This window comes from Amphibalanus amphitrite, unplaced genomic scaffold (genome assembly GCF_019059575.1).
Source record: "Amphibalanus amphitrite isolate SeventyFive unplaced genomic scaffold, NRLGWU_Aamphi_draft 000923F_arrow, whole genome shotgun sequence".
Classification (NCBI taxonomy): Eukaryota; Metazoa; Arthropoda; class Thecostraca; order Balanomorpha; family Balanidae; genus Amphibalanus; species Amphibalanus amphitrite.
Genome location: NW_024882417.1, coordinates 158,975 through 184,493, shown reverse-complemented (window position 1 = coordinate 184,493; position 25,519 = coordinate 158,975). Strand labels below are relative to the sequence as shown.

General features: G+C 49.8%; 1 protein-coding gene across 2 annotated transcripts in view; it reads right to left on the bottom strand.

Moving 5' to 3' along the window:
- Positions 1–356: 356 nt before the first annotated feature.
- Positions 357–25,519, bottom strand: part of LOC122368103 (paired box protein Pax-6-like) — a 47,829-nt gene continuing 22,666 nt past the window's right edge. For both annotated transcript variants that reach the window (XM_043341746.1, XM_043341747.1), the window contains 6 exons: positions 14,542–14,767; positions 7,588–7,737; positions 7,190–7,272; positions 6,096–6,283; positions 5,444–5,727; positions 357–2,689 (listed from right to left, as the gene is read on the bottom strand). In XM_043341746.1, the coding sequence (XP_043197681.1) occupies positions 2,598–2,689; positions 5,444–5,727; positions 6,096–6,283; positions 7,190–7,272; positions 7,588–7,737; positions 14,542–14,767 (1,023 nt within the window). In that variant the 3' untranslated portion in view covers positions 357–2,597. The remainder of the gene's footprint in view (positions 2,690–5,443; positions 5,728–6,095; positions 6,284–7,189; positions 7,273–7,587; positions 7,738–14,541; positions 14,768–25,519) is intronic.

Here is a 25,519-nt window from a genome sequence, read left to right as displayed (position 1 = left end):
AATGGTGTTGTCTGAAAGGTGATACATCTGTTATGGTTTTGCCGTATCATTAACAGTTGAAGCGTATAATCTGGATGAATGGAGCGGGTATATGTACGCACAAATACACGGACGTATAACGTATTGTCTGTATTGTCTGTGTGAAAGTCAATGCACACAAGTCAATGTGCATTGCTGCCACTCAGCGAATGATCTGCGCTTGGTGCAACCCAGGTTTAGCTAGATCGAAACTATCGCACGATGCCATTGCAGACAAATGATTGTTGCACCATGTGCTTACCATCCCCTATGAATGTGCTTACACATGTGCTACAACATGTGCTTACACTCCTACAGCTTACGTGAAACGCATCACATCTTATTTCCAGTTTATTACATTCGCTTCATAGTCCTACACGTTGTTTGTATGTACACAGTATGTAGACCTATTATACAGCACACCACCATAGTCGAACTCCACTCAGCACATATGGTACACGCGACAGCGGCGCGGGCGAACGCTTTGTGCGGCTCTCACGCCTATCTCCCGAGCTGTCCGTCTCCCCAAATCGTCACTGCTTCTCTTCACAGCGACCAGCGCCCTCACGCTACCCCCACTTCACGATGACAACAAGAGAAAAGCACAGAATGGCAGTCTACTCCAGCTCTGTGTCGCCTGCCTACAATGATTCGCCGTAGCTGTACTCCGCTGCGCACTCTGATAAGGCCTAGTTATATTATGAAACAGTTCGCGCTCGCCTGGCGGCCCGGAGTGGTAACATGCAACAATAAATCTACTTCCTACTATCGATAGGTACGCCAGAAAACACAAGCACAAGTACACTGGCTCAAACATCGCACATGGCGGACGCCAACAAACACAACACTTTCGTCTCCCTCCCCCGTGCCGACGGGCATCGAGCGCTCGTCGACAGAACGCGCTAGCTGAAAGGTAGACTGAACCCACACAGGAGGCCCGTTAGGAACCGTTCCTCACTATCAATCTATTTGTTAGCAAAATGTGACCAGGCGCTGAGCATGACCCCATGTTTGTTAACGGGGTGGCTTACAAAGGCAGCTCGCTGCTGGTTTAGCGGCATGCATCGTGGTTTGGTTTGTTGAGGTGATTTTACCTTATAGGTATTTAAAAGCAAATGTGTTATTGATTCAAACGGTACGCTGCAATGTCGTGTTTGACCTGTTATCTCCCCGCCTTAGAAAAAAGAAATGTTAGTTCAATCACGGTGACCCATTGTGTAATGATTTTTTATGATTCACTTGTTTGAAACCATTAAAATTGACACCACATGCATGCATTTGCCATCTTCATTTGTGCATGATACCTGAATCTTTGTCTTTGCATGCACCTCTTTCATTTGTGCACTTTTTGTTATTATTCTAGGGAAGCACGTGTTATGTTACGTGCCGTGCAAGAAACGTCAATTGAGAATACCTAACATAAAGAATGGACCTATTCAGCAACCAAATGGCCTTGCAGCTAAGTTTGACTGGTCGGTGGAACAAATCGACAGCAATGTCCATTTTTGCTTCTGAGAACTGTGGGGCGAATATCCCTACAGCCCCGGCTTTGTTTCAATAAAAAATAAACCGATTGATAATGAATCATCTTTTCCAAAGCAAGTGTGTTTGTCCAAGTCACGTAGCTAAGAAATCGCACCATTCCACATAAAACCAATCGATTAAAAACACATTGTCAAAAGCGAAGCACCTAAACACGAGCTACCTAAACAATGATCTGTCAGTACCTTGTCACACATTTCGCGCCGTAAAACGCTACGTCAACGCATATCATTTCTTTGGAGAGCCACTGTCCTCCCCTTCCCCTGCGGCTCTGTAGTACGCATCTGTCCCCACACCTGTGTAACAGGCTCCCCCCCCCCCCCCCTCCGCGTGCGGCGACCCCTCAGGTACCGCCCTCTGGTTGACGAAGCACAGCAGTCATGGCCGACTGCGGGGCGGGGCGGAGCGGGAACTGGGGAGGGGAGGGGCGACCCGCCGGCCACCGACCCACTATTGTGTGACGCTGGACAAGGTCGTCAGTATGGCGACCAGGACGGACCTGGAAACGGGAAACGGGCGGGCTGGGAAACGGAACGAGTGGACCGGGAAACGCAAGGACCGGCAGCGGGACAGGTGACTGAGCGACTCGGGACGGTCCAATGGGTCACTCGGCTCCAGTTCTGAGGGCGGGCATCACTGAGGCTTGTAGCAAGGATCAACTCATTTCCGAGGATGAGATCCAGTCCCGGTGCAGGCCAATGGCCATACTTGGTCCAGTGTCCGTGGTTTGGGCCGAACTCCGTTTCAGAGTGCCAGTGACCGAGCCGAACTCGTATCTCCGGCGCTCGACTCCGTGAGATTCCCAGTCACTGTCGGTCCCGGTTCAGAAATTCACCGATCCGAGAAGATCCTCCGCCGCGATACGCCCGATCCGAGCGATGCGTCGACTAAAGAAATATCCCAAACGAACCCGTCTCCGCTGCCGAGCCCGTGTCTAGATCCACAACTTCCTAGCTCGCTTGCGCTGGAGCGCAACTAAAACCGCCGACCGCCGGATCAATCTCGTGTCACCACCAGCGGCCGGCGGCGGCTGCTTGCTACTGGAGCCGAGACCAGTAGTTGGCGGCCAGGTCGTGCTGGCTCTGGCTGTGAATTTGCAGCGGCACAGACAGGCCAGCCGACAGAACACCTGTGAAAGAGAGGGATTGGCGTGGGTCAGGTTAAAGTCGGTCGGTCTTGGGTAGGATGGGGCTCGATCATAATCGTTATTAGCGCGCTTGTGCTCCTTGGCTCTCGGTCTATAAGTTCGCCTCCTAAACAATAAAATTGATAGCTACACTTTCGCTATCTTTCCAAGCAAGCGATAGATATAATTGATTCGCCAATGCTGCTGCACTGACAATCGTTCGAGCCAGGGGCGGATCCAGAAAATCTCCAAGGGAGGGGCCATTAGAAACCAGGAGGCCCCCCCCATAATCCCACCTGTTGGAGGCCCCATCTTCCCACTTGTTGGGCCCCCCCCCCCCCCCAAAAAAAAAACTGCGTCTATTGAGCTTATCTAGCTGTTCAGGCAACATCTCAACATCTGTGCAGGCGTGGAGGCCCTCTGTGCAGGTTAGGAGGCCCTGTAAAAGTGGTCATCTCTGTGAGTATAAGAGACCTCCAAGTTATGAAAAGCTTTACCAATCTTCTAACAAAGAAGTCTTCTCAGCTAGTCTTCTAAGAAATAACTAAGTGGGTAGGTTAAAAAAAAACTCATCGGATTTCGGCCACTTTATTTTCAGGAGGCCCCCTTTTCAGCTTTTTAACTTTTTAACTTTTTATTTTATTTTTGAAAAAAATCGGCCAAGGGGGGGGGCCATGGCCCCCATGCCCCCCCCCTTGTATCCGCGCCTGGTTCGAGCACCTTGCTTCGGTTTCATTTAACTCTTATCATTGTAAAATCAAATATGTATTCCGTCTGTGTCGTTTTTATCAGCTGAACTGCTGACACAGACGGACGCCGTCGTCACCCAATTTCTGCTGTCAGCGTCTGTCGCCGCCGGGCGCCATGTTGCGGCGTCATCCCCGTATCATCACTATCCCGGTTCGTTAGAGTAGCGGGCTCACCGCGGCCGGCCCGCCGCCCGGCTCCCCGTCGCGCACAATGGCCCCAATGATAGCAGATGTGAGCGGCGCCGAACAATGCCATCATAATCGGATACCTCCAGCGCGAGAGGGCCGGTCATGTCCGCTTCAGTGATCGCTTCCCCTCCCCTCCAGCCGCCCCTCCCCGCAGTCAGCGCCCCCGCCCCGCGTCATAAACGAATCGACATAATTTTGTGTGCAGTGCCTTTGTTGGGCGAGCGACTGTAAATGACAAATGACGAGCGGGGGCTGCCACGGATGTTTTTGTCGCACGATCCGGCGCCGGGCGTGGCCCGCCGGATGTGATGGGCCACATCGGCGCCCGGTCTCCGGATCAGGAGGTGCAGCTCGGACCACCCATGTGCAGGACCGGGGAAAAGCGGCTACAGGGCTGCATTTGACGTCAAAGACGTTCTCAAGCCTACAAAATTATGCTTGAAGTCCGGCTCGCAAGGAATGGTTTCAACTGGTCTTTCACGATTTATCTTCTTTATAATTTCCTTGGTTGTTTTTGTCTTTGTTCGAAAAAGAAGCACTTCACATTTCATAACTCCATCACAATTTTAAAAGATGAAATCGAGGGTGAATATTGCCGAAGGCTCAAACTTCGCACTCACAAGATAAGGCGCTCTTTATTCAGATTAGCAAAATACATATTGCAAAAGATAGTGTTGTTCTAATGAACTATACAACTTGGATGAACAGTTTCGTCGCTCTTCTCGGATCGGTTGGCTGCGTCAACAGCTGAAGGTGAATAATCAACCCAACTTTGGCTAGAATCTGTATGCGCAAAGTTCTCGGCCTGGTGAGAATTCGCGCATAATTGGCTCGCTTGGTCGCAGTAGCGGCGCCCTACTCCGTCGCAGCGCTGGGAGCTGGCGGAGGTGTGCCGGGTGGGCCGTGCGCCGCGACCGAGACGGAGGTGCCGCCGACCGCGCCGTGATGCCGGGGAATCGATTCTGCGGCCCACTCGGCACCGCGCTGCTCCTCATTAACTAGTAAAGGACGCGTGACCGCAGCTATGGCGGCCGCCGGCGTAGCGCTCTTTGATGAAGACGCCAGGTTTGAAGTCGGCCACTAACAACCCCCTGTCTCACGAACGCCACTTGGACTGGCATGTAAACAGCTTTGGAGCTTTGTCCAGGGGCGTGGCGGCCGCCGGCGGATTCGGGTCGGAGGGTGGCGTGGCAGCCCCGTCTAGCCGGATGTTCAGCTCGGTGACATGAGGAGAGCTAAGTCCCTGCCGCAGCGGCACTGTGGCGACTCCCGTGACCTATTAACATAAGTGCGCCTGGGACATGGCGCCGCCCTGGATACAGCTCCGTAGTCACGAAACGGGGGCGGTTCTTTGAACTTTGGATTGTCTTCGTGCTAACGAGCTGTGGGAGCATTGATCGGACATGGCTTAGACTGGTTTCGTGGTGGAGTCTCCATGTGGTAACCGTTCTAAGCGCTGGTGTACCTTACAACGGCATTACCGGACTTTCAGACGGGATTATTTCAAATATCCCTTCATCGTGAAATGCAAGCATCGGGCTTACATCATTAGCCAATTCGAGCCAAAGCATTAGCATTCAGCAGCACGCATAATTTGAAATCCATGTGCTGTCCGCATACTAATACTACGAAGACAGTTACACAAACTAATAAAGGCACACAAGCTTGCACAATACCAACTCCAATCGTTAGGTGCTATGATACCTAACATTTGTATATTTGTAACCCTATATGAGCCCAAAGTGACTGCCATTTGTCATCACAGTCCTAAGCGCCTCATCCAGCACCCATCTGCCCCATCCCCTGTCCCCTGACTGACCTGTGGCTGCGTTTGAGGCCGGTGCGGCGGCCGCTGCCGCTGCTGCTGCCGCCGCCGCTGCCGCCGAGCCGGGGTAGCCGACATGTCCGGAGCTCTGCGGGGTCATGTTGCACGAAGAGCGTCCGTAGCCGGCGGCCGCGGCAGAGGACATGCTACCCAGAGTGCTCAGGTGGTCGAACATGTAAGGGTAGGGCGTCTCGCGCTGCTGTAGACAGCCGGCGCCGGCAGCTGCGGCTGCTGCGGCGGCTGCCGAGCTCATGCCGCCCAGCGACTGAGACATCGAACTGGGGAAGAGATGGAAATGGGTTATGCCATGTTTATGCGGTGAGCTAGAGCGGATCCAAGTGGTCTATATCTGTTACAGCTTGTGGTAACGCAGATATAGGTTGGGCTCCATGGGTGTCTCTATATTGAAGCCCCTTAGATTACATCTTTTTATTCATTATTTGTATTGAACTCCGTTGTGGGCTGTGGCGTCAGGAAAAAAGGTGATCTACTTTTTACCAGCCTAACCGCAGTTGTATGTCAATAAACGTCACTATGCGCACTACATGGCACATCATTATGATTGACATTCGGTATCTGGTTGGAGTATTCACGGGACCGGTCTGGCGACCGGTGTCGGGTGACCTTATCGCGCGGGCCGGCTCACCTATACGTGTCAGCCATGCTGATGGGCTGCGGAATGGACGGGTACATAGAGTTGAAGCCCGGCTGGGAGGGCAGCCGGCCGCCCGGCGAGGCATGGTGTGGCATGGCGCCCACCGAGTCGATACCCCGGCGCTGGTTCCGCAGCTTCTCCTCGCGTCGCCACTTGGCCCGCCGGTTACTGAACCACACCTGGAAACAACCAATCAGGGTCACCGTGGCACGAGTGTGGACCAATGGCCGGCAGCGAAACGGACGCAATACCCCATTCGGCCAGTCTGCAAATGTGTAACAGACACGCGATGTGATAGTGGAGCACGCAACATTAATGTAATTAAAACTACCACCCTGTCTGGAAGTAACGAAGGGACAAAGAAAATGTCGACTGCGGGCTAATTATTGTTCATAATTCATGCCCGCAAGGGTTCAACCACCGCCCTCGTATAAAGCCGCATTACGCGGTGGTGTTATCTACTCTAATGCATCGCAGTCACTGGACGAGCTTCACCTGCGCAGATATACTAGCCCGCAATGCTTGGAAACCGCAACGCAAAACAAAACAGTATCCCCACACATCTCGTTTGTGGGGCGGCCTCAGATGGATATAGGATACCTACTGTGTTTAGTTCCAGTCCCCGCTGATAACCAAACACCTCACCTGCGCGAGCCATATAGCGCCACGTTCAAAGCGCGTGAAACGCACATGCCGCTAACCGGATTGGTACCCCTTTCATTGTTGTCCTTTGTTTGGCGTTAATTAGCATGACCTTTGTTTGCAGTGGTACGGTGGAAAGCCGTCCCCCTCAAAAAAGAAAAAAACAGTTGGACGTTGATGCTGGGTTTTGAAGCAAAAACAGTTTTTACAGCGAGCTTGTTGGTGATCTTTTCGTGTAGCGCTGACAGATGATAGAAAATCAAAATTTACTTTTCTGCCACCTTTCTTTCCATAATCGCTTTTTGTTTGAAACCGACTTAGGTTTTACATTTGATTATATACCCCGGTTGTGGTCTTGTTCACTGGAATATTTTTGACGCGAGCTACTGGAATGACGGAATAGGTGCTCTCTCCACGAATGCAGTCGCTGCTTTTGACCTCACCTGTATCCTGGCCTCGGGAAGTCCTATCTTCTCGGCCAGTCTCTCTCTGGCGAACACGTCCGGGTAGTGGGTCCGTTCGAACTCTGTGGCACACGGAGCTTGTGTCAGCACCCGCACACCAATGAGCGTCTGCTCCCAGCAAAAACGGCGCATGTTTTATTCAAAGACGGCTGACGGGTCTCCAGTCATCCGGAACACGACTCAGACAGCGCCATTTTCTGTCTGGCCGACAGAAATCGAAACGTTTGAAGCTCAGCGGAAACGTTTAGCTTGAAATTCAATGGCGAACAGCCGGAAGGGATCTGGGAGGCTTGGCAAATACGCCGTTTAATAGAAAGAAAATTAGAAAGATGAAAGTGATACGGAATCCCCGCGCGGGAGACGAGAAGCAGGCTCACCCTTTTCTAATGACTCGATTTGTTCATTGGTGAAAGACGTGCGGTTGCGCTGTAGTTTGCGTTTGAGTCGCAGGCGCAGCTGGGAGTCCTCCTCTGCTGATGAGTTGTGCTCCGAGTTGCCGTCCGAGGTCGGCTCACTGGCGCCGTCAGCTGCGGAAAACGAATAACATGAATGTAGATACAGATAATTAAACACGTAAGCTAGAAATATAAATACCTTGTCATTTTTTGTGAAAACTTATTTTTAGAAACTTTTATAGAAACTTGTGTAGAAACTTTATGAGGATGGATAGAAGACCATGCCGCGCTCAAAGGTACCTAATGGCGGACACATTTGCTTGCGACAACCGAAAATTCAATGCCCATAAATCGACTTCTTTATATGGGAAAAACAAAAATGGCAGTACATCTTGAGGGAAACGGCAATTGAATGTTGGTCAGGTCACTAATACATGACATAAAGTCACAACAAAGCTCGTCAACACAATGGATTATGATACTGTGCACAATGGCTCTTGTAAGCTGTCTTTTCATTCTATGTTTAGGATGGCTTCTGCAAAGTGAATGAAATGTGCTGCGCAAAAGACGTGGTGACATTCCGTTTTTAGGTAAGACACGGCTCCAAACAAGAAATTTAAATCAAACAAACCTGTTTTAACGACACGCTCTCGCAGATACCGTTAATTGTGCTTCCATCAATCAAATAAAAGCAAATCCTCGGCGTGACGGGGTCAAAAATATTTAGGGACATCCCAGAATTTAGGAGAACTAAGACTGCTATAGCTCCCGGCCCGTAAACTTTTGTGGTTTACTGGTGCGCTGAAATACAAGTAACCAAGGTAGACACAGTCAAAGCTAAAAATGAAAATGACTTCTGTGCTTCATAGACACTGCAGTGTACGTTAGCGTCAATCGGTTTTTAAGATGCGTGTTTCGATTTTGGCCGGCGTATTTTACCCTTAATTACCTGCAATAAAATGCATCAGATTTATCATCAGACCGTTTTGACAGGAACCTGTCAAAGATACCCAAATTGGCTTACTCTCTTTGAGGGTGGAGCACCATTCACTCGCGCATTACTCTCACCCAAACTGGCCAATTCAGTGGGCCGATATCCGACTGAGGCTCTAATCCGGAAATAATACAGCACCGTCGGCACCGCGGCCGGGCTCTCGTCATCAATGCTACACCCATTGATGTCGTCACAGACAGGGGCGTATTGACCAGCGAAACTCGAATGTAGCCGCCTCTGAACAGGAGCCACGGCCGCCGACGTCCAAGCGGCGCTTTGTCCTCTATTTTTCCCGAACAGGCTGATCTCAGGGGTAGCGGTCGCGCCTCGTCGGCACACAGACGCCTCGCGATTAGTGTTGTTTGTCAAAGGTGCCGCCGATCGGGTTGGCTGAAAGGAATTCTGTCCTGTGGAGAGTGGACGAAGCGCACGCGGGACAGGCGATAGTGTTCGAGCACGAGACAAACAGCAAACGAAACCAGAGAGAAGCAAAAGACTGGTGTGACTGCGGTCTTTTGGATTGAGGCTGCTCAGAAGAACTAAAGTCTACAGCTGCAGAAGCCTCTAGGCTTTGGTTGCTTTATTAAGACATTTGGATAGTGATGGTAATAAATGTGCTTGAACACTGAGATAGCTTAGACATTTATCGTTTGATGTGATTGATTGTCTGTAGCATGGCTCTGCCATTGGGCATTTCGCTTGGCCCTGTATTCAAGACACGATATTCAACGAATGACACGATTATCAATCATGATGATTAATTAGACCGAAATTCACTTCGAATCACGTATGATGATTGACTGCATGGCTGTTGTCGCGTTTCTTGTAACTACTAGGTACAACTTGCGGTAAAGTTCATTTGCTATTTTATTTCCATATTCATTTACACATCAACTGACCGTCGTATTTACGAAATGCTGAACAGTGGACACAACTGGTCCTTTTCCCTCGGCGCGCGTCACATGGCGTCCAAATGCCGAGCATTACATAGACTTCCGACGGTGGCCGTCCCATCTGTCACGATTCATGAGAGGATGACAGTGAAAGTGAATAAAAAGACGTCATCCACACTGTCACCAGCACCGCAGAACAAAGGAGGAACGGAAGCAGAGCGACGTCTTACCCACAAATTGTCACCAACAGAAGGCTTGTTAGTAGCAGGTCTTTGAAAAGAACCCGCGGAGGACTTTGGACCGTATTTTGACGAAGAACCTTGTAAAGGATAAACTAAATGCACATTACATAAAAGTTTCGAAATGGTGTGGGCTATGAACCGATGATAGAATAAACGTATTTGTGTTGATTAGGGACTTTTTCCGAGGCTCACAAACTGGGTCGATTTGGGCCCAGGTAGTGTAGTTGTTTCCTGTCAGTCATCGTCTGTCTTGACTTATGTCGTCTGTTCTCTGTCGTCTACCCCTTGTGGTCTGTTTGAGCTGTGGAATGCATGCAACGTCTATCGTCTGTGTCTGTCGTCTATTGTCTGTCGTTTGTCCGTCGTCTGTCTGTGGTCTGGCGGCGCTCGTCTCTTGTCTGTCGTCCATCGTCTGCCCATCGTCTGTATGTCCTCTGCGGGGCGGGCGCTCGTCTCTCGTCTGTCTGTAATTTGTCGCCCGGCTGTAGCCCATCGTCTGTCGTCTGTCGTCTGCGGGGCGGCGCGCGTCTCTCTTGTCACCGAGTGGTTTCTTTGTCAGCGGCCGGCGGGTCGACAGGGCGGCTGAGATCAGAGGACCGTGCCGCCGCAAACACCACCACGCCGCCCGCGCGCCACCCGCTATCAGATGGTGCAGACGGGCGGACGGGGGCGGCGGCGGGGGCGGGGCGGCGGCGGCCATCGCTGCACGCGCCACCGCCAAGGCCGGCCCACCGCCGCCCCCGCCACCGGCAGTCGCCCCCGCCCATAGGCGGCAGAAAGCATCGACAGATGAATTCACTCAAGAATTAAAAAAAACTCGAATTGAATCAGCCCATCGAAATGTGACAAACAAGTCCGGATGAGGGCGGACCTGCAGGATGGCATTTCTGCGAGCTGCGGCAGTTCTGCTGCCAAGCGAAGCAGAAGAATAACGGTAGCCTGAGACGTTTGCTATGCGCACTATTCGCACTGGCCATCTCCCCTGTCAGCGGTCCATCAACTAAACATTGTTTAACATTTGCATTCATCCCGTCACGGTTTCTTGGACTGATGATGAGCTAAGCTGGCTTGAAAATCGCCGTCTGTCTGAGTCAGCCGACAGCCGGTCTGCACAAGGACTCGCTTCTCAGTGACCGTAACAAACGGAAAAATGCAACAGCTTTCCACCAGCTCTGGTTCTCAATTTAATGTCCATCACGCCTCCTAGAAATCTCACAGTAACATCACCATGACAATTTTCTAGAATAGTCATGACTGGTCGTTTTCCAATGAGCGTCGGCAGCGTCATTGTTATAACCGCGACGCCTGATCCCCATCGTCACAGCTATAGTCCCGGCCCATCTGACCGACCGGGACCGTCGTCAGACTCCCTCGTTGGGCCCAACGACCCCGGCTGCCAATTTGGAGCTCGACGAGTGGTTATTTCCGTCGTTGGCAGAGATGATTCCATTTGACGATCTCAACTCGCTTAGTTTAACCACAATACAACGGCGGGCATAATCAGAGAACGAGTGACTAGAATGCGATTGTCGGTAACTCAATAGTCGTAGCGGCGGCCGCTGCGGCGGCGGTGGAGGGCGGTGGAGGGCGGTGGCGGAAGCCGAGGGCGGTGGGTGAGATGGTGGGAGCGCTAGCGGTGGCGGTGGCGATAGCTGGACGACAGAAGGCAGTGGGAGAGAGAGAGAGAGAGAGAGAGAGAGAGAGAGAGAGAGAGAGAGAGAGAGAGAGAGAGAGAGAGAGAGAGAGAGAGGCGAGAGGGATGGAGAGACGACTGCAGTAATAGCTATATCAAGCTGTTTTCTCCAAACGGCCTCAGTTTGTCGGAACCCCACGAATAACAGAGTTGGGTCGTTCCGGACGACCATCGAATTTACTTCCCAAACGCGATGCAGCCAATTCCCCGAGGCCGAACGCCGGAAATTGAAGTTTTCGGGGCCATTTCGGGCTGAAAGGAGCGAATTATGACATTGTTTCTGGTGGCCCGTCTATCTGCCGTCCATCAAAGGGTCGCAGAACGGTCTGCCAGAGTGGACCGGGACGAAACTCGTCCCAGATCGGACCGCACACAAGAGCGGCTATCTTGAGCCCGATCGCTGAGCCGCTGTTGACCGCCGCTCGCCGTCAAAGTCCCACACGCAGGGAAAGGGGACAGAGGGGGACTGATCCTCTCCCCGGACGGCGCTCCTTTCATCTCCAGGTAATAAGCAGACCAAAGGTTGCAGGGTGGACTTGTTTTTGTTGTGTCAGCTTGTCCGGCTGATTGGCGTGGCCTTTGACTATATGAGGGATTGTCTCAAAGTGTAAAATAATCCCTTGAAGATAGAAATCGAACATCCTGCTGCGGTTGTAGTTTGCTATTTTTACATAATTTGAATTCAGAACATCTGTGTTTCTGCTCATTTTTATGGTATTTATTGTAGATTAAATACGATTACAGTAAGCTCAACTGTTGATAAGCGACAGCCTATTTTGCTTTACATACAATTGATAACCGTACACCAAAACACATATGCTAACATATCTGTGTCATATCCGTATTATTCACCCGTATTCTCCCTTGTCTAGTGCCCCTCCCGCGTCGATGTAGTCCCTTCTGCACACACTTCTGAACCAACAACAGTGCTGCTAATTTCTGCTAGTCGCTGTCACGGGTCACAGGGGGAAGCCACCCCTCGTCGGCACCCCTTCCTGACCTCCCAGCACCACCACCGGACTCTGTTTGCCTTCCCATCCGCCTGTCAGCCTGCGACAAACGCGGCGCGCCGCCGCGGCAGTCGCAGCGCGCGGCGCCCTCAGTAATGAGCCGGATCAATCACTTGCCGGATTTGTCTTCACTTCATCATGGCTGCCGGGCGGCCGGCGCCCCTCATCTACAACTCTGATTGCGTCACTTCCACACCACAGGACGCGCCTCCGATGCAAACGAGCGAGGCACAGAGCGCCGCGCGCGCGGGCGGCGATTTTTTGCTCTGTTTTATCGGAGATTGATGTGCGCCCGGAGTCGTGGGCTGGCGCGCCGCCGGACAGAAGAGGGCGGGTCCAGCGGGCGGGAGGGGGAGGGTGTTCAATCGCTTGGCTGCGTTTTCTCTGAGTGATGGTGCGCACCCGACCTAGATTGGAGATGGAAATGTCTGCCTGATGTGTTGTGTGGTTACTATTGCGTAAAAGCGCGAAAACTGATGTACTCAAAATGCTCATTTCGCAGTTTTCATAATTAATAGCCATCCGTCACACTTCAGGTGTATTGTAAATCACTCTGCAGAAGTTGTGAAGCTCTTTCAATTCAAAACTGTCCACAAATTCGACCACACTGTACAGTGCGGAAATTGTATAACCATCTGACCGAGCAGGAAGCAGTCTCACAAAACCAGTCGCCGGCACTGCTGCAATCATGCAAGAGAGGAGTGGGCACGGGAGGCGCCTGTCGGGCTGCCGTCACAAGATGACACCCAAGGTGACACGCGCGCGGCTCAACCGCGACCGGCCGGCGCGGCGGCGCGAGCGCAAAGACCGTGTGCATAAGTGGACATAATCGCCTTGGCCGAGTTGACGCTGGCGATGCCGCGCCAGATAGATGGTGCAGAGGAGGACAGTACATCGTCAGATGGCTGTCATCTGGCACGTTCGTGACGGGAACACGAAGAGCACGTGCGAGCGACGACGGTCTGCACCGCGGGTCGGGCCGGGGATTAACGATAGAACGGCCACAGACAGGCTATCCTGGGGATCTATATACCTTCGGCCACAGGCAGGAATTCTTAGAGACCTGGTATAGGTCTCAGAAAGGGCCTTTTTGATGATCTGCCTTTGGAGAGCAGACATTGCTTTATGGTGATCTGCAGGAGGCTACAGAAGAGGCGTTTTGAAATAACTAGTCATATAAAGGACCTTCCCAACGGTGTGGTCTTCATATGGACTTTTCCGACACCACATATTCATAAAATGGACGTTGAATCCGCAAAATAATCGGCCTTGGCTGGCCATGGCAGGCGAGATTGGCCACGGGTGACGAATTAGTGACGGCTTTGTGACGGATTGGTGGCAGATTTGTGACTGATTAACGGAGGATTTGTTAGGACTGCAGTGCCAGTATCTTTATAAAGTGGTTTGGGGCGGCAATGGCGACGAAGATATTTTTTCCAGTGCTGCTATGTTATCGTGAAATATAGATTTGCAATCATTTACGAAGAATTTCCATGTCTGACATTTTCTTTCATTTATAGGTTCTTTTAAAATTTTGATCAGCAGTAGGTAGGTACTATTATTTCCATTCAAACATGACCGATCGAGCAATTTTAAGCTGTCATGTCGGCTGACCATGCCTTACAAAACCAGTGAATGACTGCCTTTATCCTGTTGTCATTGTTTTCCTTTCTCAGTTGACACACAGACGGAAACACTGCCCAGAACCAGAATCGGGAGTGCTTAGAGCTTGTGAACCAGGTTTTAACGACCAGTAGCAGTATTACTTTTATGTTGTATCAACGGAAGCTTCAAACTGGCAAGCCTTAGGTACCGGCTCGCTTTCCTCATGAGCTAAATTATTTTTAAACAGCTGAACTAGTTAATCCCATGAAATACGAACGATGCCAAGGAAGTTATTTTGTTTATTGCAAGGTTGAATACCAACAGCTTATATTCGAATAAATTTGGTTTTATATTTCAATTAATAAACATGTCGAGATAGAAGACGCCCAGCTCCCTGCACGATCCTTCAGATAGCCATCCCGATGGGCTTGACCGCCCAGCCGACCACTCGGTGGCCCAGCACTCCGTAACCCCTCAGTAAACCACCCCGGTGACCCACCTCTTTTGATGTCGTCGCGCGTGGGCAGCTGGGCGGGCAGACCGTGCGCGGGTGCCTGGGGCAGCGTCAGGTGGGAGGGCGGCGGCCCGCCGGGATACCAGGCCCAGCCGGCCGCCGAGGGACCGTTGAACATGCGCAGCTTGTCGTACACACTCTCCTGCTGCTGGTGCTGCTGCTGGTCCTTCTGGGTCGCCAGGTTCCGCAGCACACGATTGATGGACGATACCTGAAACAAATGGTGAGGCTGTGTTTAGGGGAGATGTTTATGTTGTCATCGCCAAATTTTATTTGTGGACAGCAAAATTGTTGTGTGTTTAGCATTTACGAGTGATTTATCGTTTCTTGTATTTTTTGCGGCGTTATGAATACCGTGACAGTGTAGAATTGGTGCATTGTTTGTCCTGTGAGGGGATGTTTTGCTGTTAACAAAACGAAAGCACTGAATCTCTGACAACTTAACAAAAACAAATGTGTTCTGGGATATGGAACAATGGTGCAGACAGCAGATTGAAGAATGCAATGGTACTGTGCAGTGTGCTCTCTTGTGAGGTATGTGCATCCTGCATGGTAAAATGCAAATATTCATTTGTTCCAGAACATAATGTATTATTCTAAACTATCTCGGACAAAAATATATCAATAGAAGTTATGTCAGATATTTGCAAATTAATCTATAAAAATATTTGGTTTAACGTACGGTTTATTTTATCTCAGTGAAGACCGGAAGAACATAATAAACATGATAAAAACTACATACCGGGTGGCCCCAAAAAAACGTTCCGAACTTTGGAGGCCTATATCTCAAATTCGAGTGCAAATAACGAGCCAAAATTTTCATCAAGTTTGCGTCACTTCTTTGCGCATTGGTATGCCAAATTATAACACTGTACCATCATTTTCAAGCCAACAATCTTATGTTGAATGAAGTATGACGTTTTTGCTTTTTTTGCCGTTGTTGAACAGAAGTAATGATTGGCTTAGACGTACAATGTTAGAAAAAATACAAAAAAAAAATAGAACGGCTTGAATGATACCAGCACGTGTGTTGCTATTTTTTTTTTGTCACACTTATGTGCTAAATAATCAAATACTAAGCCAAAGTTGTGTTAATGGATGCCATTCGTTTCAACACAAGTTCTGTTTCAAGGCGAAGGAGTGGCACGGTGCATGGGTTACTGCTGATCGCCCTCCCTTCAAGAAGATCAAATAGTAAATCGACCGAATAAGGAAAAAAGCTAGAGGGAATGAGTCACCCTGAGGCCTGAACCACCAATGAGACTAGTTGCCAGTAGCAGACATGGCTGTATACAGCCATGTCTGCTACTGGCAGTAACCCATGCCGTGGCCGTGGTGCCGGCCGAGATGGAAGTGGCCCGTTCACTCACATTTTTGGTAAACATCAGAGCAAAAAAGTGATTTTTACATGGCATGCTAGAAACACGAACCGTTTAAAAAGTAATTGACCGAATAACATAAAAATCACACCATTTACTGAAAATGTGTGCCGCATTGACTATACGAAGTTTCAATGTTGTATCTTTATCACTTTCTGAAAAATATTGATTTAAAGTTGGGAACGTTTTTTCTGGGCCACCCGGTATATTTGTTAGCACAAACATAAAATCACGCATTAAAATACGATTTGAAATAATGTGACCTTCCCCCCCCGGCCCACCCAAATGTTTCCAGGTGATTCCCTCTATCAGGGTCAGTTGATAACTTAAATACATTTCCCTCTAAAAGCTAAAGGTTCGAAAATTTCTTCGAACAAATAAGTCGGTCTTTAATCGCAGCCCAAATCAGTCCCACCATCATGACTATTAACTACATACATAGGTATGTCGAGCTGAGGCTGATTGCTTTCACCGCGTGTGGTCCTATTTCTCCTCTGTAGAACGTGCGCTATGCGCGGCAAAAAGGAGTTGATCCAGCGACACCTGCTAACACGGCCAGCCAAACGGAAAATTGTGGCCATACTGGAAGGTCGCACTCAGCCGAGTGTGCCGACAGGATCCATTACGAGCGTTACACACAACGTCGGCGCACTTTTTAAGGTGAGTTTTTGCGTGGGTGGATTTGCCCATACCTCCTCAGATTAGCTTACCAAAGGGACAGCCGACGAAGGCATTCTTCGAGTTCCGTTTGTCGAAGCTATCTCAGGAGAATGTGCCGTGAGCTAACAGGCTGGACCATTCAAGGAAAACATCGAGCCTTGTGTAATACTCGATTTGTGAAAATCGACCAAGTGCAGTGCGCAAGTGGTCTAGAGCCAGTCGCTCACGGCTTTCGTCTCACTTATTTCAGCCAGTCTGTAGGTACAGTAGTTGATCTTGATCCATTTGGTGAGTTTATTTACGAATCTCATCTGCCTATAAAATCGACTTAACTTTGTCAAATGAATTTAATTGTAGTGTGAAGTTTATGGGTTGGGAAAGCATGATTCATCCTACTCAAAATTTTGAACCAATATGGCCACTAACTATGGGCTGAAATGGTGGAATGGTCAGCTACGAGGTGATTTACAATGCGGTGCGTTTGTTATAAATTTTACAACGCTAACATGGCATCTGACGCTCCTCAAAATTCCTTGTCCAGTGAATTTCAAGTTATTCGGGCACATATCCAACTGCGGGTGAACAGACTGGAAAATGCTTCACAATTTTCCCCATGTCCCCCGAATTGTGGCTGGCATTCCGGCCGACTCCGAAATAAATGACGAATTCCACAGAGGAAAAGCTCCATGCCGCGTCGGCGTCGGTGGCTCCGGGACTGCATAATGTATTTGTATGTGCGCCGCGGCTCGGGCAGCCGCCGATGGCTATCGCGGGGGAGAAAACTGATCTCACGAGCCGATACCTCGGCCAAAATGGCTCCGCCGCCGGCCGCCATGCTGGTGCGGCCGGACGGCGTGCGTCCTTCGACGGATTTACGGCCTAATTGTTCAAAACAGTCTCGTCGTTCGGTCGGCGGCTGCAGGGCCGGACTGACAAAAACCAGCCACCGTCCGACCGACGCGGCCCGCCGGCCGCCGGCGCCATCATGCAGCCCAGACTTTTTGCTGTTTGTTAATAGACGGGGCAGCTGCGTACTGGCCGCTTATCGAGGAGGTGCACTTTAATTAGCGGCCGCTATAGCCTATTTCTGGTTCTAATCTGACAGCTACTTGTCCGAGAAGAGTCATCGGGCATATCGGTAATCTGATTAGGGCTACAGGCCGGTTCACTTTAAGAGCCGCCGAGATCAGAGGAAGGCGCTGACGTGTGTATGTGATGGGCGTAACTCGAGCTCCAATCGAGATCACCGAAGCCGTCCCAACGCATCGTCACCTCCGAGTAAAAATACTGCGCTCTGAGCCGCCTCCAATCGGCAATCGATGTAGCTGCACGCGACACTGTCTGATCGGGTTTGACGGCTCAGCCATCTCCGCAGAGACACTGTCGCTATCGACACCATGTCGTTGGCAACACCTCGCGGCGTCACAGCTGTCAGCAACGTCACAGTCATCCTATGACGTCATCGATTTGTCACCGTCACCGTCATCGGTATCATAACCGACACCGTCACCGTCACCGGCGGCGTCATCAACGGCGTCACTGTCACCGCCATCAACTTCGGCGTCACCAGGAGCGCTCCGGCTGAATTGGACCATTTAACGCACCCCTATCCGCCACAATATTTGTATCGTATGATGGCGACCACGGCTGCGATCAAGCGCCTGCCTGCTGATGCCATTGTGGAGGTGCAGTCAATCGAGCCGACCGGCCGTCGGCTCAATAGCTGCCGATGGAAACAGTCTGGAGCGGCCCATTCAGCGGACGGTCATCGGCTCAGAATGGGCTACGTCGGCAGGCCGGGTGACGACGAGCGATCCGGTCGAGGGGGAGGGGGAGCCAGGTGAGGGGCGTGGCTACAGGAGGGGAAGGGCAGCGCTGGTACTTACCGGGAAGGGAGGATACTGGCACGTAGGTGACAGAACTTGAGTAGAATTTCAGGAGAGGATAAAAGAGGAGTTTACGGATATCATAACTCAAATGGATGGATGGAGTTATTATGGCAACTCGTGGTGCTAACTGACGACCATGCAATTATATGAAATGTTGATTTCGCCGAAAGTGACGGTTGTGTTTTAATGCGTTTGAAACTTCGAGCTTCAGTAAGAAAGTGTGGATAAATTCCGCCTCCATTCCCAGCTATACCCAATATCTTGCGGGTAGGTATGCACAGCAGGTCACCCCGTAGGCTACTTTTCGTCACGGTATGTCCGTCCGTCCCGTCTGCCGGAGGCTATAGCCTCACAGTACAGGTTCCGGCGACGACCCGCGCCGCCCATTGACCAGGCGACAGTTCAGAGTACCTGACCGCCGGTTAGCGGAGCCGAGGGTCGTGTCCGCTCGCTGAATACGCTCACTGATGGCGTGCCGCCGCCATTCAGCCGATACGCTTTCAAGCACCGCCGCTCGCCGCCGCTCGTCGCCGTCCGCCCTCCGTTCGCTCGCTGCCGTCCGCCCTCCGTTCGCTCGCCGCCGCCCAGCCGCCCGGCCCTCGGTTCAGCCGGCCGTCGCGCCGCCGTGCGTAGAGCTAAGACCGGTATCCACGGCTCCTCGCCAGCCTGGCAACCGATCACGGAAAGGTTGCCAGGAATACTGTATTAGTCGAACGAGGAAAACCATCGGTCCTGTAACGGCAGCCACGTTTGGTTGTTGCGGCGAGTTTGTGTCGGCGGGCCGGTGCGTTTTCGGGACACTGGACGGTCCGGTATTGTATGTTGATTGTGGCGTGGCAGTCAGTGTACGGTTTGAACAGTGTTTGTTCCGCACAAGATGAGTCAGTCAGATGGAATATTTGTCATTGTCGTCAGAAGTGATACGGGTATGACCTGATATCACCCAAAAGGACTCAGCTGCCATTGAGCTGGGTAAAAATTTATCAATTATGTTCAGTGCCATACCCCAGAATGAGGATGAACAGCGTTCTTGAGTCAGATTTGTAGATGTTTGAATGGTGTCGTAAAAGGAATGCCATTTAACTATTTATGTAGTTTCTTCATGCAAGTAACGCATCATTTTAAAAGTCTTGCCCACCTTTTCAAAACGGTGCAAATAGGCACTTGAAGCTGAAAATGATTAAAGTGCGTATGAAAATGGGCAATACCTACCCAATTTTCTTCACATGTCGACACTTCTCCACTATTCGAGTCCTAGTTCCCACGAATAAGCCAATTGAACACGTGAACAGGTAATTAACGCTCCATCTCACGCTCAGGGCACTACACTTGTCCAGATTACACATCGCGGGCTAAATGCGTGTAGTGCGTGCTGTTCAGCATCGTTTTCGTGATCGCTTATAGGCGCAAGTGGCTGTGAAAAGCAAGCAGAGATGGACCGGGGAATTTACCACACAGTTCTCCAGGGCGGACAGGGAGTGAAGACGGTGAAGTTGGGAACAGTGAGGGAGAGTGAAAGAGAGAGAGAGAGAGAGAGAGAGAGAGAGAGAGAGAGAGAGAGAGAGAGAGAGAGAGAGAGAGAGAGAGAGAGAGAGAGAGAAAGAGAGAGAGAGAGGGAGAGAGATGGAAAGAGCGGAGAGCGATACGGGGAGAGTGGAGACGCTGATCTTTGATCCAGGACTCGGGGACAGCGGTGGGATAGTTCTGATAGATACAGGCCCGCTGTCTGCTGTTCGGCTGTCTCCGGCCTAACACATACTGACAAACCAGTGGACCAGAAACGGACAGAAAACGGGCCAGCCGGACCGAGACGCCTTCGTCCGCCGCCTGGCGGCTGGCGCCTGACTACTGCCCGCGGTCCACCGTCTACTGTCCACTGTCCACCGTCCAGCGTCCACAGCTCACCGCCTACCGTCCACAGCTAACCGTCTACCGTCCACAGCCAACCGTCCACTGCATAACACACGCCGTCTGTTGTCCGCCGTCCACCGTCCACCGTCAACCGTCCACCATCCACCGTCCACCATCCAACGTCCACCATCCACTGTCCACCGTCCACCGTCCACCGTCCACCATCCACCGTCCACCGTCTACAGCGGTAAGATTGACACACTGCCCACCAGATGGCCCTGTCGCATGCCTGTCCTCCACCCTGACGCAATGAGGTGAAGTGAGGCTTGCTGATGACCTGCGTTAGCCAAGTCCAATACAGAGAAACCAAGCGAGCTGAAGCGATGACAGGGATGTGTCTGAGTTAGAGTGGTGTTTGATTTAGTGGCTCACGCCCGCCCGATATTGATTACGTCACTGATCAGACCCAATACGTCACGACGGTGGACCCGACTGGGTCATGGTTGAACTCGACACAAGTTGTCGCGATGATTGGTAGGCCAAACCGCGAGCCCCATGATATTGGGTTATTGCTGTATGGAGCTATTGCAGAAAATGTCTGAAATCAAGCAAAATTAGCCCCCCAAAGTCAAGCAATCAGTAGATTCCGTGTAACAAATTTGTTTTTCAGTAAGCTAATAGTTACAAAGAAACTAACATGCTGCCGTCATTTGATGAGGCTTATGATACCAAATGCATACCTGTAAATTGAATCAGTTGATAGCTGAGGTCGAAATTGATATGCCATCTATCTGCACGTTTCGCTCGAATCAGGAACCGCTAGAAAATCTATATCGCAGGGTGGTCTTCTTTGCACCTGCTGCATCCAAGTTACGAGTATAGTAAGAACAGACGACTTTAAGATAATCGGATAAAAGCCATTTTTTAAAGATATTGTTAGCGGCTTACATAAAGAGAAGACGGATTTAAGCACGCTAGAAGTGACTAGAAGCATGCAAACCGTTACAAAATGGCGGCACTTTATATGGAGCTAATGACAGAGCTTAGCTTCTTGTTGACTTTGTAAAAGGTATGTATGTACATTTGAGAAAAAAAATGAAGTTTTTTTTTAAGTATGTACCAATGCTGTTTAACTGTTAACTAGAGGCGGCGCCAAGGGCTCGGAGACGAGTGACATGCCGAATTTCAAGCGTTGCGTCTGAACTCCCACCGCAAATCAAAATCGCTAAACGGATCAACAGTAAGCACGAAGAACCAGCTCGGGCCTTCCGCCAATGTTGGTGGAACAGCAGCAAGCCAACACCGACATACCGACATGAAATTCTAATGTTTGAAATAATTTTCTACTTTCAAGCCCCTTGCGTTACATATAGTTGGCAGCCATGCAAAATAACTGGAGTTGGTGATGTCATGAGTGAGATCAATTTGTGCTGTATAAGCCAGTGTCGGTAGAACACCTCCAATCTCAATATGGCCCTCTGAGACAGGCAATTTAGGCTACGAGCACCGCTTTGTTTCAGCACTGCCATGCCTACCGTTTGGTTTTTGGAGGCTAGTCTTGGAGTGCAAATGAGTCCAACAGCAGCCCATAATCTATAGACAAATGCTGATCTTGCTCTGCCAAGATCACGTGAGATCTTACGTCGCAGTTTGCTTGCGCACCAAGACAAGAGGTCTATTTACCTAACCTCCAGAGCGTGGTATAACAACAGAAATGTGCTCTTCTGGGAAGCCGAGACTGCATTGCCTAATGCATAAGCAATAGATATGAGGCAGCTCAGCAGCAGCTGTTTCACTAACTGCAAAGCGGTTATTGCGGAGCAGATGGGAGACATTCTCTTGCGTTTTGAATAAAGGAAACGGAAGAGCTTTGACTGGAACTGCTCTAATTCACGGTAATACGGCTCTGCTAGCGGTGGCTACTTAAAATCGCGTGATTGACGCGGCTAATCCCAAAGCCTATGAGTCACGATGACATCTCTCTCACACACAAAGCCAAATGTAATTGGACCGCAGTTTAATCGAAACGGCAGCTCACAATGAAAGTGATAAATGTCGCAACACGTGTACAACTTCTCGAGGTCCTTGTCGCCGCAACGGTCAGCTCACTCGGACATGTCTCGAGGCGGCGCGATGGGTGATTCCAGTGCCTCCACGAACGGGCGTGCCACTTTGCTCCTCCACCTTTCACGCTCTCACGCGTTCCTGAACAAGTTTCCGAGTGGCTCATGCTTCGAGTGATGGCTTATGTCAGTTGCGGTGAGCGAGCACGTCAATTTTTCGCCATTTTTCTCGTCGCTCTCCTGGTCTCGGTAATTCGAGCCACTGATCGTGCCAGGGCCCGTCGACTTCTGGCTCACTCGTACCGGCAGCTGCGGCCAGATCCCCGACACGATAAGGGCGGAAACAAAAGGTGTTGGCGTCGTTGCAGCGGCGGTATAGCCCGCTGCCGGCGCCGTGATCCTGCTCCGTTACAAGCTGACGGTCTGACACAACAATGCAAAACGAGCCGGATCGACCTCCCGGCCACCAAAGACGAGGTCCAACACCGATCCCTTCGACGCAGCACGCTGCCAAATGAGCCACAAATACGGCGCAAATGAAGTGTAATAAGTGTAACAGCTGTTTTATTGTGCAATATTTTGTAACCGGTTTTGTATAGGAATGAGTGTTTCGCCAAGTATGTACCGCTGTACCAGTTTCCTATATAGCTGACGGTTGCATCTTCCGTGGTTGACGTAAACGATAATTCAAAACAGCCACTTCCAAACCATGCTAAGAAAAATGCTTCGCAAAACCGAATGAGAATGCTCGCGACCGTGCAGAGCTCCCGATCATGTTTTTGGACTCTTGTGTGAGTTTAGATCCGCAGAACTGTGTTTGGAGCCCGCATCGTAAGAACTTTGATATTGCGAGAACTTGATCTCTACTAGAACTACAGGGTGATTCATAGCCGTGTGACCGAAAGTAAATGAAAACTACAGGAAATCCATTCGTGTTACATGCCATTGCCAAGTACCATATTAAACAGCCAAATCTGAAGTTTTGATCCTTGTATAGCATCAGTCACAAATACTTTTCCTTCGACTCTCACACTTCTTTTAGACAAAATGTTCAAAATGGCCACCTCGGCGACGGATGCACTCCAGCGCCAGAGCCTAAAGTTGGCGATGGCGCGGACGCACAACATTTCTAAGGAAATAGAACCAAAGCAGCTTCCAATGGCATCCTTCAGCGCCAGAATATCCTGGGGACTCTCCTCATAGACCTCGGACTTTGCATAGCCCCAGAGGAAGAATTCCACGACGTTGAGCTCCGGCGAGTGTGGCGCACACCTGACCTCAGCGCTCTTTGAAATCAACTTTCCGGGGCTCGCTTACCATTTTTATTTTGTGCCGTGTTTATCATTGAACCATGCCCTCTGCTTTGAATTGATTAACGATTCTATGAATTGTTATCTTCTTTGGAGTTTCCCTTGGGTGAAAGCCCTCAGACGTGCAGAAACATCTTTGTGTTTGCTTGACGGACTGCGTTAACCTATACAAATTACACATTTTTACTTTTTGCTGCGCTGTGTACATCTTGAGCGATACACACAGACCAGAACAAGATACAACAAAACTTCATAAAATTTTCTACTAGCACGTGAAATTTCACGCGGAAATATGAAATCCTCTTCTCAAGAGAGATCAACTAAATAGGTCACATGGCTATGAATCACCCTGTACATAGATGATTTGACTTCAAGAGAGGTAATGTCAAGTTAGTATTTATGCTATGTTCGATGATCGACAACTCTCACACGGATCCATCAGGGCTTCTTTGGAAATAATTTTAGCAACAATTAGAGCTTTTTAAACTGCTTGTTGATTCAAAATCAATGCTCGCCAGATTTCTAACATTGATGGTCTGTTAGTGGAACGACAGCAGAACGAAGAGTTACATGCTTGCTTCAAGTTACGCTAGGCTAATTGGGTACATAAGCTAGGTATCCATGCAAGCTATCAAAATCTGTAAATATAATGTTACGTTAAAATTTGCACTTAATTGATGGGTTAACAAAAATTCAGAAATACAAATACTCCAAAAAAGAAATTCAAAGCAATTAGCCTATAAAAGTGCTTCTAATTTCAAAGCATAAATCTTGGCACTGCTCACAACTTCGAATAAATCAATCGATTTACAACATTGCATCCGAGTCTACATAACCTAACTCCGTCATTTAAGCATATAAAAACTAGTCAAGCTAGCCCCGTACATTGCGGATAAGCCTTGCACACTGGACTGGTGGTCGCTGCGGTTGCTCGTTTCTCACACCTCTGAGGTGATCGTTACACGATGCCGATCACCCGATAGACGGACGTCGCCCCACTCGGACACATCCAACAACTTCCTGTTGTCTCCGAGAACGGCTGCAGCGCTGCCAGCTGGGTGTTGTACCGACACGAAATTGCAACCCAATCTGTGTTAATAGACACAATGAGGTTACTAATTGCTAGATATTCTGGAGATTGTGCGTAAGCGACGCAGGAGCTGGAACCAATATGTTTGTAGGTAATAGGTATGAAGAGAGCATAGGTGTAAAATCTCCTTCTAATACAAGGGTTTTAGTTGAAAATAGCCGTTTTCACGACGAGCTATCTGGCGAATGCACCTTATTTGACCAAAGCCGCACAAAATCTCTTTAACAGCAAATATGTTCATATCATGAATTATTTCATTGTTTTAATCGGAAATAATGCCTGATGGTTTGGAAAATGAGGTATAAAAACATCTGTGCAACCCAGACTGATAAATTTTAAGAAATAAAATGAGCCTAATTTGAACAAATTTGCGCCAAATCTGCACCTAATCTGCACTAAATGTGTACCATATGGTCATCATGAAAACAGCTAGTACTCGTTAGTCCATTGCTATGCCTGCAGCTCCTGGTGATCTTTTGAGACTGTACTTAAAGGAAATAGCTCACTTTTAACATGGGGTTTGGAACTGGAATAGCAGTTTTGTTGCTTGCGCTGAGACTAGCACAAATCAGAAGCTTTTACGGCCCAACGATCACCCTAGACGAAGATATTCCATTTTTCGTTCCAAAAAGAGTGCCTTGCAGAGGAATGCGTGCCTTGCTGAGGAATGCAGTCACGTCATCGTCAGCCAATCAGAATGCTGCTTACAGCCGATGGGTTT